This window comes from Hemitrygon akajei, chromosome 13 (genome assembly GCF_048418815.1).
Source record: "Hemitrygon akajei chromosome 13, sHemAka1.3, whole genome shotgun sequence".
Classification (NCBI taxonomy): Eukaryota; Metazoa; Chordata; class Chondrichthyes; order Myliobatiformes; family Dasyatidae; genus Hemitrygon; species Hemitrygon akajei.
This window is the reverse complement of record NC_133136.1, coordinates 94,756,442-94,778,661: the sequence shown is the minus strand read 5'-3', so window position 1 is coordinate 94,778,661 and position 22,220 is coordinate 94,756,442. Positions and strand designations below refer to the sequence as shown.

The window sequence follows — 22,220 nt, the reverse complement described above, 5'->3', positions numbered from 1 at the left end:
ACCACTCTCTGAGTAAAAAAAACTTACTCTAATATCCCCCTTGAACTTTCCACCCCTTACCTTAAAGCCACGTCCTCTTGTATTGAGCAGTGGTGCCCTGGGGAAGAGGCGCTGGCTGGCCACTCTATCTTTTCCTCTTAATATCTTGTATACCTCTATCATGTCTCCTCTCATCCTCCTCCTTACCACCACCCTCCACCTGGCCCTAACCCACCTGAACTAAAAAGACACATACGTTCGGATGCTATTCATAGACTTCAGTTCACCATTCAACACAATCATCCCTCAGAAACTGATTGGAAAGCTGAGCCTACTGGGCCTGAACACCTCCCTCTGCAACTGGATCCTAGACTTCCTGACTGGGAGACCTCAGTCAGTCCGGATCGGGAGCAGCATCTCCAACACCATCACACTGAGCACGGGGGCTCCCCAAGGTTGTGTGCTCAGTCCACTGCTGTTCACTCTGCTGACCCACGACTGTGCTGCAACACACAGTTCGAACCATATCATCAAGTTCGCCGATGACACGACCATGGTGGATCTCATCAGCAAGAATGACAAGTCAACTTACAGAGAGGAGGTGCAGTGGCTAATGGACTGGTGCAGAGCCAACAACCTGTCTCTTAATGTGGACAAAATAAAAGATTGTTGTTGACCTCAGGAGGGCACGGAGCGACCACTCCCCGCTGAACATCGACGGCTCCTCGGTAGAGATCGTAAAGAGCACCAAATTTCTTGGTGTTCACCTGACGGAGAATCTCATCTGGACCCTCAACACCAGCTCCATAGCAAAGAAAGCCCAGCAGCGTCTCTACTTTCTGCGAAGGCTGAGGAAAGTCCATCTCCCACCCCCAATCCTCATCACATTCTACAGGGGTTGTATTGAGAGCATCCTGAGCAGCTGCATCACTGCCTGGTTCAGAAATTGCACCATCTTGGATTGCAAGACCTTGCAGCGGATAGTGAGGTCAGCTGAGAAGATTATCGGGGTCTCTCTTCCCGCCATCACGGACATTTACACTACACGCTGCATCCGCAAAGGAAACAGCATTATGAAGGACACCATGCACCCCTCATACAATCTCTTCTCCCTCCTGCCGTCTGGGAAAAGGTTCTGAAGCATTCGGGCTTTCACGACCAGACTATGTAACAGTTTCTTCCCTCAAGCTATCAGACTCCTCAATACCCAAAGCCTGGACTGACATCTTGCCCTATTGTCCTGTTTATTATTTATTGTAATGCCTGCACTGTTTTTGTGCACTTTACGCAGTCCTGTGTAAGTCTGTAGTCTAGTGTAACTTTCTCTGTGTTGTTTTTTTATTACGTAGTTCAGTCTAGTTTTTTGTACTGTGTCATGTAACACCATGGTCCTGAAAAACGTTGTCTCATTTTTACTATGCACTGTACTAGCAGTTATGGTCGAAATGTGAATAAAAGTGACTTGACTTGACTTCTCTCCAAAGAGTAAAGCCCTAGCTCCCTTAATCTCTGATCATAATGCATACTCTCTAAACCAGGCAGCATCCTGGTAAATCTCTTCTGTACCCTTTCCGATGCTTCCACATCCTTCCTATACTGAGGCGACCAGAACTGGACACAGTACTCCAAGTGTGGCCTAACCAGAATTTTATAGAGCTGCATCATTACATTGCGTCTCTTAAACTTTATCTCTCGACTTATGAAAGCTAACACCCCATAAGCTTTCTTAACTACCCTATCTACCTGTGAGGCAACTTTCAGGGATCTGTGGACATGTACCCCCAGATCCCTCTGCTCCTCCACACCACCAAATATCCTTTGGAGTTTGTCCTTCCAAAGTGTACCACCTCACACTTCTCCGGGTTGAAATCCATCTGCCAGTTCTCAGCCCACTTCTGTATCCTATCAATGTCTCTCTGCAATCTTCGACAATCCTCTACACTATCCACAACACCACCAACCTTTGTGTCATCTGCAAACTTGCTAACCCATCCTTCTACACCCACATCCAGGTCGTTAATAAAAATCAAGAAAAGTAGAGGTCCCAGAACTGATCCTTGTGGAACACCACTAGTCACAACCCTCCAATCCGAATGTACTCCCTCCACCACGACCCTCTGCTTTCTGAAGGCAAGCCAATTCTGAATCCACCTGGCCAAACTTCCCTGGATCCCATGCCTTCTGACTTTCTGAATAAGCCTACCGTGTGGTACCTTGTCAAATGCCTTACTAAAATCCATGTAGATCACATCCACTGCACTACCCTCATCTATATGCCTGGTCACCTCCTCAAAGAACTCTATCAGGCTTGTTAGATATGATCTACCTTTCACAAAACCATGCTGACTGTCCCTGATCAGACCATGGTTCTCTAAATGCCCATAGATCATATCTCTAAGAATCTTTTCCTTTTTTTAAATAATTTTTTATTGAAGTTCATCATCAAACAAACATTTCCATAAGATGTATTTAAGACATTGTACCTATATATCATATAATCACATATATCACAAATCTCCACAAAGTATTTATCTGAGGTATACACTTATAGAAAAGAGTGGAAAGAAAAAACAAGCAAAAGGAAAGAACTATGTACAAGTAGGGAGTGATCTTTTTTTTAACAACAGATTCATTGATTAGTGAGAATAAAATCAGGCCTATGAGGCATTATGTAGTTAAACCATTTTTCCCAGTATGAATCAAATTGTTCCAAATTGAATAAAATTCTCTTACGTTTCATCGGATTTAATAGCCCATTGACATTAAAAGAAATGAATTTTACCTTGTCCTTAGCCATCTGTATTTACCTGTCAATGTATCATTGAAATTAGAATAAAACTTAATCGATCTACTCCCTGAACAAATAAACACCAAGAAATGCAAATAATAACAAAAATGACAACGAACGTGTGATTCCAAGGCTGAGGTCACTAGTAGATGACCCTGCGTTGAGCTAGAGGAAATGTCTAGCTGTGGGGGATAACCCCTCCTACTTGTGAGTTGAGGGCCCAATTGCAGTATTCATAAAAGTCAGTGAACAAATCCATTACACAGAAAAGATTTCCCTGTGTACTCCTCCTATATATATACATACACACACACACACACACACACACACACACACACACACACACACACACACACACACACACACACACACACACACACACACACACACACACACACACACACACACACACACACACACACACACACACACTACATATTCTCATTTTGGTGGGGGAAAAGGAGTAAGTGAGTGAAAAAGAATAACAACTAAGTAATATAAAATCCACATTATAATAAGTATTTCTCGAGAAATCACCGTGTACTTTTGCTTCTGTTTAGCTTCTCAACATTTTTAAAGTTTAAAGTTTTAAAGTTCCAAACCTTATGGCTCTTCTGAAGGGGGTGAGGACTGTCTTTAGGAAACTCCTGGTCTCTTCCTGATATATTTCTCTCGGCCTCCTCTCCTCTCCTGCCTTCTCGATTCTCGCACTATTTCCCAAGCGGAGCGGGATAATTCCTCAGTCAGGCTTTCCGTCGTTTTGGTCACGCTGACGGGCAACCCTTCATGTCTGTAGTCGCCTGTCTGGTACAAATGCGTCCCATTGTCATAAAACACTCGAAGTTTAGCAGGGTACGGAGTTTGAAATTTAATCTTTTTTTGCTTTAGTACTTGCTTTACTTCAGAGTATTCTTTGCATTTCTGGAGGACCGCAGGGGGGTAATCTTGGTCAAAATATATTAATTTATCGTCGAAAAACACTCTCTTCTTACCCCAGGCCCTTTGTAGAATCTCCGCCTTGGTGCTGTACTGAAGGAATTTAATTATTATTGAGTGTGGCTTTCTATCCTGGGTAGGTTTTGGGACTAACGTGCGGTGGGCTCTTTCCACTTCCAGCTTCATAGCCGAGGGAATATCCAGCGCGTCCCGCAGTAACTTTCCGACAAACTCCGTCATAGATGAGCCCTCCGCTCCTTCGGGAACATTGTAGATTCTGATATTTTTCCGCCGTGATCTTCCCTCCAGGTCAAGCAGTTTACCTTCTTGGTGATGTCATATTTTTATTGTCTTACTCAGTATCCGTTCCACGTTTTGAACGCAATCTTCCACCTTCTCAATTGGAGTCTCTGCCACCGCTATTTTTTGATTAACGCTGGCAAGCTCTGCCTTAATTAATGGAGCTGCTGCTTTATTTCTTTCTGGACCTCCATTATTTCTTTCAGGATTTCGAAGATATTCGCCGCTTCGCTAGCACGCGGTCGGGTCGGAGAGCTGCTAGCTGAACTCCTCTCGGACGCAGGCTCCGCAGTGTCGCTTTTTTATTTCCGTTCTTTTTCCCCGTTCTTGCCCCTCGTTTCAGTTCAAATATTTTTCGAAAAGTATTATACTTGATGGGATAACGGGGCTTAATACACGTTTTTCCAGAGGAGCTAGTGACTTAAGCTGCCATTCTCAACTATGACGTCCCCGGAACCTCAAGAATCTTTTCCAACAGCTTTCCCACCACAGATGTAAGGCTCACTGGTCTATAATTACCCGGACTAGACCTACTACCTTTTTTGAACAAGGGGACAACGTTCACCTCCCGCCAAACCTATAGTACCATTCCCATGGACAACGTGGACATAAAGATCCTAGCCAGAGGCTCAGCATTCTCTTCCCTCACCTCGTGGAGCAGCCTGGGGAATATTCTGTCAGGCCCCGGGGATTTATATGTCCTAATGTATTTTAACAACTCCAACACCTCCTCTCCCTTATTATCAACATGCTCCAGAACATCAACCTCACTCATATTGTCCTCACCATTATTATGTTCCCTCTCATTGGTGAATACCGAAGAGAAGTATTCATTGAGGACCTTGCTCACCTTCACAGCCTCCAGGCACATCTTCCCACCTTGATCTCTAATTGGTCCTACTTTCACTCCTGCTATCCTTTTGTTCTTCACATAATTTAAGAATGCCTTGGGGTTTTCCTTTACCCTACTTTACCCTTCTCATGCCCCCTTCTTGCTCTACTCAGCCCCTTAAGCTCTTTTCTTGCTACTCTATATTCCTCAATAGACCCACCTGATCCTTGCTTCCTAAACCTCATGTATGCTGCCTTCTTCCACCCGACTAGATTTTCCACCTCACTTGTCACCCATGGTTCCTTCACCCTTCCATTCTTTATCTTCCTCACCAGGACAAATTTATCCCTAACATCCTGTAAGAGATCCTTAAACATCGACCACATGTCCATAGTACATTTCCCTGCAAAAACATCATCCCAATTCACACCTGCAAGTTCTAGCCTTATAGCTTCATAATTTGCCCTTCCCCAATTAAAAATTTTCCTGTCCTCTCTGATTCTGTACTTTTCTGTGATAATGCTAAAGGCCAGGGAGCGGTGGTCACTGTCCCCCAGATGCTCACTCACTGAGAGATCTGTGACGTGACCCGGTTTGTTACCTAATACTAGATCTAGTATGCCATTCCCCCTAGTCAGCCTGTCAACATACTGTGACAGGAATCCATCTTGGACACATTTAACAAACTCTGTCCCATCTAAACCATTGGAACTAATCAGGTGCCAATCAATATTAGGGAAGTTTAAGTCACCCATGATAACAAACCTGTTATTTTTACACCTTTCCAAAATTTGCTTCCCAATCTGCTCTCCGATATCTCTGCTACCAGGGGGCCTATAGAATACTCCCAGTAGGGTAACTGCTCCCTTCCTGTTCCTGACTTCCACCCATACTGACTCAAAAGAGGATCCTGCTACATTACCCACCCTTTCTGTAGCTGTAATAGTATCCCTGACCAGTAATGCCACCCCTCCTCCTCTTTTTCCGCCCTCTCTATCCCTTTTAAACCACTGAAATCCAGGAATATTGAGCATCCATTCCTGCCCTGGTACACGCACTTTAGCCCTTCCACCTTACTACCTTTACAGCCTTTATTCTGCTTCTCTTTCCTCAAAGCCTCTTTATATGTTAGATCTGGCTTTACTCCATGCACTATACTTGCAGTTCTCGCATGACCTTTATCCTCCTCCACCTCACTGTCTGCTCTAACACTCTGGCTCCCCTCTCCCTGCAAATCTAGTTTAACCCCCCCCCCCAGAGCAGCACTAGCAAACCTTCCCACAAGGATGTTAGTCCCCCTCCAATTCAGGTGCAACGCGTCCCTTCGGAACAGGTCCCACCTTCCCTGGAACAAGGCCCAATTGTCCAGAAACAGGAAGCCCTCTGTCCTGCACCAACTCCTTACCCACGTATTTAGCTGCATTATCTTCCTATTTCTAACCTCACTAGCACGTGGCATGGGTAGCAATCCTGAGATTGCAACCCCGGAGGTCCTATCCTTCAACTTTGCACCTAACTTTCTAAACTCTCTTTGCAGGACCTCCTCCTTCTTCCTAACCACGTCATTGGTCCCTACATGGACGACAACATCTGGCTGCTCACCCTTCCTCTTGAGAATACTGAGAACTCAATCTGAGATATCGCGGATCCTGGCACCAGGGAGGCAACAGATCTTCCGGGATTCTTGATTTCTCCCACAGAACCTCTTATCTGTCCCCCTAACTATCGAATCCCCTATCACTACTGGTCTCCTCTTTTCCCTCCTGCCCTTCTGAGCTGAGGGTCCAGTCTCGGTGCCAGAGACAAGACCAGTGCAACTTGTCCCTGGTAGGTCGTCCCCACCAACAGTATCCAAAATGGTATACTTACCAGCTACCTGTCTCCTGAATTTTAGGGGTGACTACCTCCCTGAAGCTCCTGTCTATTTCTGCCTCTGCCTCACGAAAGATCCGAAGTTCATCCAGCTCCAGCTCTACTTCCCTAACTCGTTTTGTGAGGAGCTGCAGCTGGATGCTCCTTTTACAGGTGTAGTCATCAGGGACAATTGTGCTATCCCTGACTTCCCACATCCTGCAAACGGAGCACTCAACTGCCCTAACTGCTGCCTCCATTACCAACTTCTAAGTTAATTAGTTTAGTTAAAGGATCTTACCCGGCCTTACCTCACTGGAAGGAAGCTCGTCCTCAGCCTCTGCTCGCCAAAGCCTCTCGAGCCAAAACCTTCCTACTCTGCCACTACTCCGTCGCTCACTCTGTTAATCTCACTTTTTAAACTCTCCTGCTGCCTCACAGGCTGACCTTCACACGCTTGCGCAGTTTTGCCCCGTTCAAACTGTCGAAGAAGTGACATGAAGTCATAATGAAGGGTTTTGGCCCGAAACATCGACTGTTTACTCTTTTCCATAGCTGCTGTCTGGTCCTCTGAGTTCCTCCAGCATTTTGTGTGTGTTGCTTGGTTCATCTCCAGTTCAAGTGTAATCCCTTTTGTACAGCCATCTGCACCCCGAAGAGATCCCATTTGCCCAAGAACTTGATCCCTCCCTCCTGCACTAGCTTTTCAGTCATGTATTTCTTTGCTGTTTCTACCTTCAGTAACATGTGGTTTATAGTCCTTGAGTCTTACCTTTTCAATCTCCCTACCTTCACTCTTCCCTTACTCAACCTATCACATCACATTTATACTATCGTGTACATCTCTTGTACTTGAGAATATTCTGAATCATTGGTAACATTGTTAACCTTAGCATCAGGGAAGGAACATACTTGAGGGTTGTTTATGTCCACAGAGTCATGTTTGTGTGTGACATTGATTCTCCTATCATATTTGACTTCACCTTGCCATTTTCACATCTTCATTTGTTTAACATTGGGATCAAGAAATCAAGAAAAAGTTTGCAATTTTCACAGGTCTCTGAATTCATCAGTGGAGAGTCTGGAATGTTCTTCAATTGGAAAAAGCCCACAATCAAAAACAACTGAACCTCGGTATTTGGGAACATTAAAAATCTTGGACAGAAAGGCAAATGAAACTTCTAACCTTGAAGCTACAGACACAATCAGAGCATCTATTTATCAGGTGATGAATTTGGAATTATGAATGTTTTTGTGTGTTTGCAATTCAAAGGTCTATTTTTACTGATATGATCTATAGATGGGGAGACACTACAGCATTACTACTAAACATGTAAGAGTAGATTTTACCATTATAATTTCTTTGTATATTCTGTATAGCTTTTACAACAATGGGACTACCCTAAAATTCAAATATACAGTATTGTCTATGCTGGTCTTTGTGGATGCCAAATTGGATCAAATTTCTCAAGCAAAGTTTTGCTTGGCTCAACATTGTGGGCCAAAGGGCCTGTAATGAGCTGTGTTCAGTATGCTGTAATGTTCTATGTTCAATATGCCCCTGGACATTTTTGATAGGATTCAAACCAATATCGTGTTGCAATCTTAAAACTCATTGGTTAGAGCACAGATGCAATTTTATATATTATTCTTGTAATGGGGAAAGACATGAATGCACTAGACATAGTGCAGGGAGTTTCATCAGTATGTTTCTGAGAAAGGATTGTTTAAGGTACAAGAGACTGGATTGGCTGGGTTTGTTTGCTTTTGAGCCAATGGGGCCAAAGTGCTGATAGCAATAGGATTGATAGTAACAAGCCTTTTCCCCACGAAGAGGTGTCGAAGCCCAGGTGGTATAGATTTAAGGTGGAGAGTAAGAGGTTTAGAGGGGATTTGAGGATCTTATTTTCACCCAGAAGATGCTTGCAATTTGATATGCAGTGCCTGAGAAGGTGGCAGAGCCAGATATACTTAACCTGGATGAGGATTTGTATCACCAAGATATAAAAAGTTATTGTCCTGCTGCTAGTAAATGGGAAGAAAAGAGATTTTGCACATGCTGGTGATCCAGATTAACTCGCACAAAGTGCTACAGGAACACAGCAAGTCAGGCAGCATCGATGGAAAAGAATAAACTGTTGAAGTTTTGGGCCAAGACGCTTCATCAGGACACAAAAGCAAGGGGGAAGAAGCTAGAAAAAGAAGGTGGTGGAGGAGTACAACCTTGGAGGTGATAGGTGAAGCATGTGATGGGAAAAGTAGATGGGTGGGGGAGAGAGTGAAGTGACAAGTTGGGAGGTGATAGATGGAAAAGTAATGGGATGAAGAAGGAGGATTCCAGTGGGAGAGGACTGTGGACCATGGAGGTTAGGCTGGCCCCCACCTCTGAGAGGGATACTGATTTGGAGGATGAGGTCTTGGATGTGTGGTATATGCTGCCTTTTGCTAACTCCCCAGTGATTGAGAAAGAGACTCCCAGCCTTTCTCCCATTGAGACAGGTGATGTGGGGGGGGGGGCTATCTGTGGGCAGCCTAGATTACAACAGGACTCTGCAGGGGAGGAAGTGGGGTTTGGCCACGGGACAGAGGGCTCCGAGTTACAGGTGGGCACGAGTGATAGATCGGGAGAGGCCTCACCAGGTAGACCGTAGGTATCCCCAGTAGTGTCGGAACCAGAAGAGGTAGATGATGGGGTGCGGAGGTCTCACAGAATTAGGAGAGCACCAGATAGGTTGGCTTACATAACACCAGGGCAACAGAGTGTGACCCCTGCTGTGCTGGGGAGCTATGTCACTGCCTTTTACACCTGGATTAGGCTTTGTGTTTTGCAGGACGGGTTGGCGAATTATCTCAACGTCATGAGGACATGACTAAATTTGGTGGGGGGGGAGTGTAACACACTGTAAGGCTTCACTACTGAGGTAATGGTTCTTCTGTAGCAGCAATGTTTGGGTTATGACTAGAGATAACGGGGTTTTAGAATGCGGGGAAATGTTGTTCTTTCTTGTGAATCTGGAAGAGAGATTTTTGCGGTCTTTTGCCGGGGAGAGATGAGGGGAGAAGACGTGAATGGGGAGAGTTGGTAGACTGCCGTATGGAGTGGACTTGGAGCGAGGGTCTGAAGGTCAGCGATAGTTGGAGGTGAACGACCGGCTTATCAGTGAGCTCCGACATTGCGCAATAGACAGTTTCATGAGAAACTTTTTTTTCTTTTTTTTTGTTTTCTTTACTTACCATATAGTCAAGGTAAGAATTATAAAGCTCAATCGTTTAATTGTATATTGTGTTATGTTTGGGACATATCGCACAGCATCCACCCAAATGAGATTTCTTAAGTTTGGCTGGGCCAGGGGTTATCACCCCCTTTATTAAGCCGCTAGCTGAAGTGAGAGTTACACTCACATTCTGAGACTGCCACATTCCTGTTCACAGAAAGCAGGACAAATCCACTTCATCTGGCTTCTTCACAATATCAGCTTAATGCTCTACCTTTCATAAACAAAGCTAATAAAACACAGTAACTTATTTACACATGCTCAGGTTGCATTTCACCAGGGCCAGTCAAATTCATCTTTGGTCCAAACATGTACCAAAGATCTTAATTCCAGAATTAGATACTGTAATTGTGATTAGCTTTGACCTCAAGGACCACTTGGCTGAGCATAGATCAAGGAGCCCCAGTAAAATGGAAGCCAATGAGCATTGAGGGGAAAAATTCCAGTGGTTATAGTCATACCTTGTACAAAGTGCACCATGATTAAAAGCACGATATGGTGTACCCTGATGCTATCACGGGAGACTTTAGTCAGGTATTGAGGGCCCATTGCACAGGACTGGAAAAATCTGCAGAGCAGTGTCAACTCAGCCAGCTCCATATAAAACTGAGTCAAATCAGCAGTGAGTTTATGGACCATATATAGATTATAGAAGAGGAAGTGCTAGCTGCCTTGAGCAAAATTAGGGTGGTTAAGACCTCAGAACCTAATAAGGTGTTCCCTGACACGAGAAAATTTGCAGATCCTATAAGTCCAATCAACTGATGAAGGGTCTCGGTCCAAAACATTGACTCTATGAAACTTGCTCCATCGATGCTGTTTGGCCTGCTAGGTGTTCCCAGCACCTTGTGGGAAGCTAGTGCAGAAATTGCATGGGACTTTCACAAAGTTAGCCACATGTGAGATGCCGGAGTACTGGTGGATAGCTAATGTTGTTCTGTTGTACAACAGAGTACCTAAGAATATGCTGGGAAATTTTAAGCTGGTGAGTTGGACATCAGTAGTGCGTAAATTCTTGAAAGGCATTTTAAGAGATATTTAAGTATTTGGATATACAGGGTCTAATTAGGGATAATCAACGTGGCTTCATGCATGATAGGTCTTGTCTAAGCAAATATATAGTTTTTCAAGCAGATTACCAGGTAACCTGATGAAGAAAGGCATGGACATTGTCACAAACAAGAGAAAATCTACAGATGCTGGAAATCCAAGCAATACAGACAGATTGCTGGAGGAACTCAACAGTCCAGGCAGCATCTGTGGGAAAAAGTACAGTCAATGTTTTGGGCCAAGACCCTTCAGCAGGACTGGAGCGAAAGAGATGTCATTGTCCATGTGGACTTTAGCAAGGTGTTGACAACCTCCCACAGGAGTGGCTGGTCAAAAAGGCTTCATTGCTTGGCATTCAGGATGAAGTAGCAAAATGGATTCAGCATTGACTTTGGAGAGTGGAAGTAGATTGTTGCCTCTCTCACTGGAGGCCTGTGCTAATAGTGTGCCACAGGAAACAGTGCTGTCAATGATCTGGATGATAATCTAGTTTATAATGCATTTTCTTTTTCATCTTTTTATTAATGCTAAGATTTTTATAATAAGACTTTAATTCAGTAAACCTTGGGAATATTTTATCTGTGCTTAGTTCCCAATAATTTACATGTATTTATTAATATCATACAGGAGTGGCTGGAAAGGAAAAGACAAGTTCTTTCTGAAAATAAGAGACATCGAAAGCTGAAAGTACAACAGGAAAATGTGAAGAGAGAACAGGTTTATTGATTTATTCCCAATGGTTCAATGTTCTATTACATAAAACTGCTACTTTCAATATTAAAACATTAATTTTGAAATTTATCAGAAAAGTAAAGGGATTGTTCAATTTTAAGAAATGTACAAAAAATTCATTGCAATATTTATAGACAATAGACAATAGGTGCAGAAGTAGACCATTCGGCCCTTCGAGCCTGCACCGCCATTTTGAGATCATGGCTGATCAATTCTTATCAATACCCGGTTCCTGCCTTGTCCCCATATCCCTTGATTCCCCTATCCATAAGATACCTATCTAGCTCCTTCTTGAAAGCATCCAGAGAATTGTCCTCCACTACCTTCCGAGGCAGTGCATTCCAGACCCCCACAACTCTCTGGGAGAAGAAGTTTTTCCTTAACTCTGTCCTAAATGACCTACCCCTTATTCTCAAACCATGCCCTCTGGTACTGGACTCTCCCAGCATCTGGAACATATTTCCTGCCTCTATCTTGTCCAATCCCTTAATAATCTTATATGTTTCAATCAGATCCCCTCTCAATCTCCTTAATTCCAGCGTGTACAAGCCCAGTCTCTCTAACCTCTCTGCGTAAGACAGTCCAGACATCCCAGGAATTAACCTCGTGAATCTACGCTGCACTTCCTCTACAGCCAGGATGTCCTTCCTTAACCCTGGAGACCAAAACTGTACACAATACTCCAGGTGTGGTCTCACCAGGGCTCTGTACAAATGCAAGAGGATTTCCTTGCTCTTGTACTCAATTCCCTTTGTAATAAAGGCCAACATTCCATTAGCCTTCTTCACTGCTTGCTGCACTTGCTCATTCACCTTCAGTGACTGATGAACAAGGACTCCGAGATCTCTTTGTATTACTCCCTTACCCAACTCTATACCGTTCAGATAATAATCTGCCTTCCTGTTCTTACTCCCAAAGTGGATAACCTCACACTTATTCACATTAAACGCCATCTGCCAAGTATCTGCCCACTCACCCAGCTTATCCAAGTCACCCTGAATTCTCCTAACATCCTCATCACATGTCACACTGCCACCCAGCTTAGTATCATCAGCAAATTTGCTGATGTTATTTTCTATGTCTTCATCCAAATCGTTAACGTAAATGGTAAACAGCTTTGGTCCCAATACCGAGCCCTGTGGCACCCCACTAGTCACCACCCGCCATTCCGAGAAACACCCATTCACCGCTACCCTTAGCTTTCTATCTGCCAACCAATTTTCTATCCATGTCAATGCCTTCCCCCCGATGCCCTGAGAATTTAGAGAAGTCAATGTTAATTCCACGTCCCATTCCCATTCTGATATGAGCAGGATCTCCCAGTGGCCACACATTTTAATTCCATGTCCCATTCCCATTCTGATATGTCTATCCATGACCTCCACTACTGTCAAGATGAAGCCACACTCAGGTTGGAGGAACAACACCTTATATACCGGCTGGGTAGCCTCCAACCTGATGGCATGAACATTGACTTCTCTAACTTGCGTTAATGCCCCTCCTCCCCTTCTTACCCCATCCCTGATATATTTAGTTTCCCCCCCCCCCTCCTTTTGTTTCCTCTCTGTTTCTGCACATCACTCTGCCTGTTCTCCATCTCCCTCTGGTGCTCCCCTCCCCCTTTCTTTCTCCCTCAGCCTCCTGTCCCTTGATCCTTTCCCTTCACCAGCTCTGTATCACTTTTGCCAATCACCTTTCTGGCTCTCAGCTTCATCCCACCCCCTCCGGTCTTCTCCTATCATTTTGCATTTTCCCTTCCCCCTCCTACTTTCAAATCTCTTACTACCTTTCCTTTCAGTTAGTCCTGACGAAGGGTCTCGGACCGAAACGTTGACAGTGCTTCTCCTTATAGATGCTGCCTGGCCTGCTGTGTTCCACCAGCATTTTGTGTGTGTTTCTCCAAGTAAAGTTCTTGCTTTGGTTAATATGCCTACATATCATGTCAAAATGTTTTCGTAGATGCACCTCAGAAGTTCTCCCTACACTGATCTTTAATATATGCATTAAAATCACATGCTATAAATAGTCAAATAGAAAATATCACTTCTACTTCTGCTTCACAAGTGAGGACCTAGTTGAGTTCACTAGGTTCAGAAGGGAAGTTAAAGAGAAAATAGAGAAAATGGAGACAAAACTGACAGAAAACACAAAATAGAATCCATGCAGGTAACACACAAAAAATACTGCAGGGGTTCTATGCAGGGAAGTACCAGTTGATGTTTCAGGCTGAGACCCTTCAAGAGGACTGGAAGAGAAGAGGACAGATGCTAGAATAAGCAGATGGGGGAAGGCACATGGTGACAGGAGGTAGGTGAGATCAGGTTAAAGGAAAGGTGGATGAATGATGTGTGAAGCTTGAAGGTGAGAGGTGAAGAGCTGAAGCTAAAAGAGTTGGACAGTGGAAAGTGTTATAACTGTTGTTAGGGAGGAGGTGTAGGCAGGTATACCACTTGTCACAGTTGCAGGGATGAATGCTAGGATAAAGGTCTGTGGGTTGGGACAGATGGACAGCAGAGTCCTTCCAAGTGAGGTGACACTTCACCTATAGATCTTTCGGGGTCATTTATTGTATCTTGCATCCTCAACAGTGGTGAGACCTGATGCAGATTGGTGAACTGCTTCATTGAGCACCTGTAGGTCTACTACAACAAGCAGGATCTCCGGAAGGGCACCCATTTCAATTCAGCTTCCCATTCTCACACTGACATGTCTGTTTGTGACCTCCTCTACTGGAGCCAAATCCAGGATGGAGGAACAGCACCTCATATTCCATCTAGGTAGACTCCAACCTGATGGCATGAACATTGATTTATCTAACTTCCAGGAAACCACTCTGCTTTGCTTCCCACCCCTCCTCCTCTGATGTTTCCCCGTATTCTAATCACCCTCTCAACTCCTCACCTGCCCACCACGTCCCTCTGGTTACCTACCTCTTTTCCTTTATTCCATGACCAACTTTTGAGAAGACTGTCAGATTCCTTCTTCTTCAGCACTTTCCCTCTTCAGCCTCTCACCTCCCAGCTTCTTACATCATAAGACATTAAGACATGGAAGCAGAATTATGCTATTTCGCCCATTGAGTCTGTTCCTTCATGGCTGATTCATTGTCCTTCGTACCATTTATTGGCCCTTTCCATCATCCATCTATCTTACCCCTCAGCTTGTCTTTCATATCATGGATTAGATTGACTTTATTTGTCACGTGTACAGTAAAAATACAATGAGATGCATTGTTTATGTCAAATCAAGTCAGCAAGGATTGACCGATATCCATATCCCTCTATTCTCTGCACATTCATGTACCTAGCTAAGAACCTCTTAAATGCTCCCAGCATACTTACCCTTATACTTTCCTCCCAACACCTTAAAGGTATGCCCCTCTTATGAGCAATTTCTGTTACAAATATGGAAGATAAATTGTTAACACATGAACTCGAGGTGGACCAGTATCCTTGTGAACAGGCTTGCTCGAGCTGATCAGGAGGGTTTAAACTAATTTGACATGAGGATGGGAACTGGAGTAATAGGGCAGTTGGTATACAATTAGATGCAGTGTGTAATGTATGGAAGGGTAGGCAGATGATAGGGCAAAATCGTAGTCAGTGGAATGGATTGAAAAATATCTTTAAACTAAATAGTAGTTTCAACAGTTTGGAAAAGTGAGGATAAAGTAAAAAGGAAGGAGAATGTGAGAGAGCTTAATGAAGTCTCCAGAATAAATGAAAAGACAAATTGTTTAGAAATTTTACTTCTGGTAACATGGGGCAAAACTGAAAAGGCTGATGAATACAGGTGTCATACTTATTAGATTTTGAGGCATGACAGTTAGCACAGCTATTACAGCTTGACACTCAGCGTTCAGCTTTGGTGGCCTCTAAGGAATCTCTGTATATCTTTGTCATGGAATCTATGGATTTTTTCCATTTGCTCCAATTTCCTCCCACAGTCCAAAGACACATCAAGGAGGTTAATTAGTCATTCTAAATTGTCCTGTGATTAGGTTATGGTTAAATTGGGATTGTCAGGGGTTGCTGGGCAGTACAGATTGATATTGCATTGTATCTCTGAACAAAAATAATATATGTAAATGATTGCAGTTTATGGAACAAGGAAGATGATCAGTTAGAGATTGATGGGTATGATGTCATGGCTGTAAGAACATCGCAATTGGATATATATTATCCAGGGATACACATTGTATTAGAAAGGACAGGGAGAGGAGTGGAGTTGGCTTTCTTGGTTAAAAAATAAATAAAATCCTAAGAAAGAGGTGCCAAAGGATCAGAAGATGTAGAATTCTTGTGTTTAGAGTTAAGAAACTGTTAGGGTAAAAAAGACATGGGATACAAGAGATAGGAAAGGCATTTAAAAAGAGACTTGTTATGGTCATCATGAGGGATTTCAAAATGCAGGTAGATTGAAAACTAGGCTGGTGTTGTATCCCAAGAGAAGGAATTTGCAGAATACCTCCAAGTTGGGTTTTTAGAGCAGCTTGTGGTTAGAAGAAAGGCAATTCTAGATTGGGGGATGTGTATTGAGCCAGATTTGATTAGCGAGCTGAAGGGAAATAAACCCTTAGGAGGTAGTGATTGAGAGGGAGAAGCTAATGTGAGATTTATCAGTATCACAGTGGAATAAAAGGAATTACAAAAATATGGGAGAGGAGCTGGTCAAAGTTGATTAGAAGGGGAAACTAGTAGGGATGACGGCAGAGTAGCAATGACTGAAGATTCTGGGAGCATTTTGGAAGGTGCAGGACTGAAACGGACTGTATTCTACAGGCAACTGTGGTTGACAAGGGAAGTGAAATATAGCATAAAACTTAAAGAGGGTGAGTGTATAATAGAGCAGGAATTAGTAGGAAATTAAAGGACGGGGAGCTTTTAAAAACAAAGTAAGTCAACTAAAATGCACTAAGGAGAGAAACGGTGGATGGAGGAGTGCTTTGTAAGCATTGTGGAGGGGTGAGTAGCAGTGGTCGAGTCTGTTATCTCCCCGTGTGCTCACCTGGATGTGTTGACAGAACTTTGGAGAGATTTTAATCGAGCTTCTCTGACTGAAGTCAGTGATGCTCAATTAAAGTCTCTGACAATGATGAAAGCAGCCTCCGGGTGTACAGCCTCTGGGTGCTGAAGATCTCATACAGTTCCTTGAGAGCCAGGTCAGTATCAGCCTGGGGCGGAATGTACACTGCTGTGATAATAATAGCCATGAACTCCCTAGGCAGCCAGAAAAGTCTACACAGCAGCTCAAGGTACTCCAGATCCAGGGAGCAAAAAGATTTGAGGGCATTAGATGTGTATGAATTTCTTTCAACATTGAGGATGAGGATGAACTACTTTCAACTAGCAGTAGTTGTAAATTGTTCAATGAAATTTGTAACTTCTGCTAATTGGGGCTGACACTTAATTGGGTCAAAATGTATTGGTCCCAATATACTCAATTAACTGGAATCCATTATATATCAAATAGCTTGATTTGATTCTTTGATTTTATTATTTCTTTCTGAAGTTATTGCAACAATGAATATGAATGTTTTAGCTAATTGCTCTGTTTCTATTAAAGAAGAATATTGCAAACAAAAAAGAAGTAAAGGCATCATTTGAGGCCTGGAAGACAAGAAAGAAGAATGCATTTCAAGAAACCTATCAGAATAAGAAAGAAGAGGAGAAAATAAAGCAGCAAGCAGAGGCAGAGAAAGAAGTGAGGAAGGAAGAAGCAAAAAAGGCAATCACAGCTTTTTGATTAAATTAACAATAGTTGAAAGGTCTATTTTACCAAAGGGTTTAGATCAAAAGATCAAAAGAAATAGGAGCAGAATGAGGCAATTCCACCCATCGAGTATCCTCTGCCATTCCCTCATGTTTATTATTATTATTCCCACTCTCCTACCTTCTTCCTGTAACCTTTGACTCCCCAATTAATCAAGAATTTATCGACTCCTGCCTTAAAAATAGTCAAAGACTTGTCCTGCACAGCTGTCAGTGGCTATGGTTAAAGAATTTTTTTCCTCATCTCTGTTTGAAATGAACATCCCTCAATTCTGAGTCTCTGGTGCTAGATTCCGTAGGAAACATTCTCTCCACATGCACTTTATCCAGAACTTGCAATAGTTGCTAGATAGATTGCAATGAAATTCCTGTTGTATTCTTCCAAACTCTAGCAAGTAGAGATCCAGAGCTCATATGTTAACCCTAACATTCTTGAGAAAATCCTTTGGACCCTCTCAATTACCAGATCTTCTCTCAGATAATTTTGTATACCCATCAAAACTCTTCTCAATCTTCTATGTTCCAAGGAATAAAGTCCTAACCTATTTAATCTTTCTACATAACTCAAGTTCTCCAGACCCAGCAACATCCTTGTAAATTTTCTCTATATTCTTTCAACCTTATTTACATCTTTTCTGTAGAGTTAGAAGAATCACCTCTTGTAATAATGATCAGTGAGGCACAGAGAATCTGTAGTTACCGACAAGTAACTTCTATTGTTTCAACTAAAAGCATGTGGATTCACAAACTGTCTCTGGTGTGTACCCTACTAGAGTTCCCTGACCCTCCATGAACAGTTGATGAAGAGAAAAAATATTACCCAGGAAAAGAATCTACATTGGCCAGGCGTTCCTCATGGTCCTGATCTCCATGTGTCCGTGGGGTCCTCCTTATCTGCGATGGTTGGTCTCTGCCTGCTGGAGAGTTATCGCCCCTGTGTATTTGGAGCTCCTGAGTCTTATACTGTTCCTCATCAATTGAACCATTGGATCTCCATCCCTGACCTACCTGGGACACCTTCTTACTGGTCATTGTACAGGGCTACAGCCAACATTGTTTCGTGGCTCTACCCACCCCAGCCTTGTGTATTTGTGTCTTTACACTCTGACTGGTCCAAACCAGTTAAATGAGGCAACCCAGGCAGAGTCTAATGAGATTACCAATTGCAGGTCTGGCATTTTACATAACAAATAGCTACTCCTCTGAGAATGGTCTCAGGTTTAGCAGATCATTACCTGAAGCCTCCGGTGTCCACATTCAGTTGCTCTGATTAGATTATCCAAGAGCAAGAAACTTCAGAGTCCACAAAATGGGTGGGGGGGGGGTGAACAAAGACTACTGGCTTGTCTACTTCCTCTATCCTTGATCAGACTGAAGTTTCTTCTGGCCAACAGTAGGTTGGTGACTCTCAATGCATTGATTTATGAAGACCAATGTGCCAAAAGCTTTCTTTATGACCCTATCTGTGACCACTTTCAATGAACTATAGACCTATTTTTCCAGATCCCTTTGTTCTCCCACATTCCTCAGTGTCCTACCATTCACTGTGTAAGAGCTACCCGTGTTGGTCCTTCCAAAGTGTAAGACCTTACATATGTCTGCATTGAACTTCATCTGCCATTTTTCAGTCTATTTTTCCAGCTGGTCCAGATCCTGCTGCAAGCCATGGCAGTCTTCCTCATTGTCCACTACATTCCCCATATTGGTGTCAGCCACAAATTTTCTGATTCAGTTATTGCCTCAAAAAATTCCAACAGATTTGTCAGACAAGATTTTCCATTTTATCATGTGCCTCCAAGTACCCCAAAACTTCCTTCTTAACAATCAACTCCAACATTTTCCCGACCAGTAAGGTCAGGCTAACTGGCCTATAATTTATTTTCTTATGCCTCCCTCTCTTCTTGAAGCGTGGAGTGATATTTGAATTTTCTAGTCCACAAAACCATGTCAGAATCAAATAAGATCATTACAAATGCCTCTACAATTTCTTCAGCTACCTCTTTCAGAACCCTCAGGTGTAATCTATCTGGTCCAGGTGACTTAGCAAGCCTCAGACCTTTTAGTTTCTCAAGCACCTTTTCCTCTGTAATCGCAACTGCACTCACTTCTGTCCCCCTGACACTCTTGAATTTCCGGCAGAATACTAGTGTCTTCCACAGTGAAGACTGTTGCAAAGGACTTATTCTTTCATCCACCATTTCCTTGTTCCCTGCACCCCCATTACTACTCCAGCAACATATTTCCAGTGGTCTAATATCTACTGTTGCCTCTCTTTTATTCTTTATTTATATATATATAGGTACCCTCTTTGATATTATTGGCTAGCTTACCTTTATTTTACTCCTTATAGCTTTTTTAGTATTTTGTTGGTTTTTAAAAACTTCTCAATCCTCTAACTTCCCGATAATTTTTGCTCCATTATATGCCCTTTCTTTTGCTTTTATGTTGGCTTTGACTTCCCTTGTCAGCACACTTGTGTGATCCTGCCTTCAGAATACCTCTTTGGGGAGGGGGGATAGCTATCCTGTGCCTTGCAAATTACTCCCAGAAACTCCAGCCATTGCTGCTCTACTGTCCTCCTTGCTAATCAACTTTGGCTAGCTCCTCCCTCATGCCTCTGAAATTCATTTTACTCCACTGTAATACTGACACATCTGACTTTAGCTTCTCCTTCTCAGATTGCAGGGTGAATTCTATCATATTCTATCACTTCTTTCTCAGGACTCCTTTACCTCAAGCTGCCTATTCAAATCCGGTTCATTACACAACACCCGATCCGGAATAGCTGATCCCCTAGTGGGCTCAACCACAAGCTGCTCTAAAAAGACATCCCAGGGTCCTTTTACCCTTGCAGTTCCTTAACACCAACAACAATGATTCTGCATCTTCTGATTCTATGTCACCTCTTTCTAAGAATTTGATTTAATTTTTTACCAACAGATCCATGCCATTCCCTCTGCCTACCTGCCTGCCCTTTCAATACAAAGTGTATCCTTGTATATTAAACTTACAACAATAATCTTTGTTTAGCCACGAATCAGTGATGCCCACAACCTCATACCTGCCAATCTCAAATTGTAGTACAAAACCATCTACCTTATTTCGTATACTGCATGCATTCAAATATAATAACTTTAGTCTTGTATTTGTCACTCTTTTAGAATTTATTCTCATTACACTGCAACTTATTCCACTGATTGCAATTTTGCCCTATCATCAACTTGTCCTTTCTGACAGTCTCATTACACACTGCCTCTGCTTGTATGCTTACTGCTCCATCCTCAGCCTTATCATTCAGTTTCCCATCCCCCTGCCAATAAGTTCAAACTCTCCCAACAGTTATAGAAAACCTACCTGCTATGATATTGGTGCCTCTCGGATTCAGGCGTACCCACCCTTTGTGAAGGTTATACGTTCCCCAGAAGTGATCCCAAAATCCAGAAATCTGAACCCCTGTCCCCTGCACCAGTTCCCCAGCTACACATTCATTTGCCTGATCATCCTATTCTTAACCTCACTAGCACATGTCACAGGCAGCAATCCAGAGATGACAACTCTGGCTGTTCTGCATTTAATCTTTCTACCAGATCTCTAAATTCTCTCTTTCAGGCCTCCTCCCTCTTCCTACCTATGTCATTGGTGACAATAGGTAACCAAGACTTCTGGCTGCTCACCCTACCCTGTGGATCAGAGACACCCTGACCATGGCACCTGGGAGGCAGCGTACCATCCGGAGTGTTTTGTTTATGTCTGGTGACTACTCCTCTAACTGGAATCCTGCACCACTACTGCAATTCTTATCTATTCCCCCCCCCCCCCACCTTCCCTTATGAACCACAGCACGAGATTCAGTGCCAGAGAACCGATTGCTGCTGTTTTCCACTGTTAGGTCGTATGCCTTCAACAGTATCCAAAGCAGTATACTTATTATTATAAGACCATTTAGTTTGATGCCTTTTTTTATTTCCTTAGTTATCCAAAGCTGGCTCTACCCACCCTTACTGTCCTTGCTTTTAACTGGAATATAATTTTGTTAAGCACTGTGGAAAATCTCTTTGGAAGTCTTCCTTGGTTCCTCAACTGCCCCACCATATGGCCTCTGTTTCCAGTCTACACTAGCCAAATCCTCCCTCATCCCATTGTAGTCTCCATTGTTTAGGCATAATACAATGGTTTTAGATCGAACTATTGCAGCTTTCATTTATATGAGAAATTCTATCATACTGTGACCACTCTTTCCAAGAGGATCCCTAACAACAAGATCACTAATCTTACCTGTCTCATTGTACAGGATCAGATCTAAGATAGCACTTTCCCTTGTAGGTTCAGTAACATGCTGTACAAGAAATCCATCATGGATGCATTCTATGAAGTCGTCCTCAAGATTGCTTTGACCAACTTGATTCACCCAATCTATGTGTAAGTTAAAGTCCCTCATGATAGCTGCTGCTCCATCCTTACATGCTTCAGATATTTCTCTGTTTATTACCTGTACCACTGTGATGTTATTATTTGGTGGTTGATAGACAACTCCTACCAGTGATTTTTTTTTCCCTTTACTATTCCTAATCTCTACCCAGATGGATTCAACATACTGCTCCTTAGATCATTATCTTTAAGTAAGAGCACTACTCCACCTCCCTTATCTTCCTGCCTAACTTTCCGTATTACCCGATGTCCTTGGATATTTAAATTCCATTCCTCCC

At 43.0% G+C, this 22,220-nt stretch overlaps 1 protein-coding gene across 11 annotated transcripts in view; it reads left to right on the top strand.

Moving 5' to 3' along the window:
- Positions 1–22,220, top strand: part of map9 (microtubule-associated protein 9) — a 260,518-nt gene that overhangs the window by 180,873 nt on the left and 57,425 nt on the right. For 9 of the 11 annotated variants that reach the window (XM_073065099.1, XM_073065095.1, XM_073065096.1 and 6 more), the window contains 3 exons: positions 7,743–7,911; positions 11,639–11,728; positions 17,309–17,470. In XM_073065099.1, coding sequence (XP_072921200.1) covers positions 7,743–7,911; positions 11,639–11,728; positions 17,309–17,470 — 421 coding nt within the window. The remainder of the gene's footprint in view (positions 1–7,742; positions 7,912–11,638; positions 11,729–17,308; positions 17,471–22,220) is intronic. The other 2 variants (XM_073065097.1, XM_073065102.1) reach the window with 2 other exon arrangements.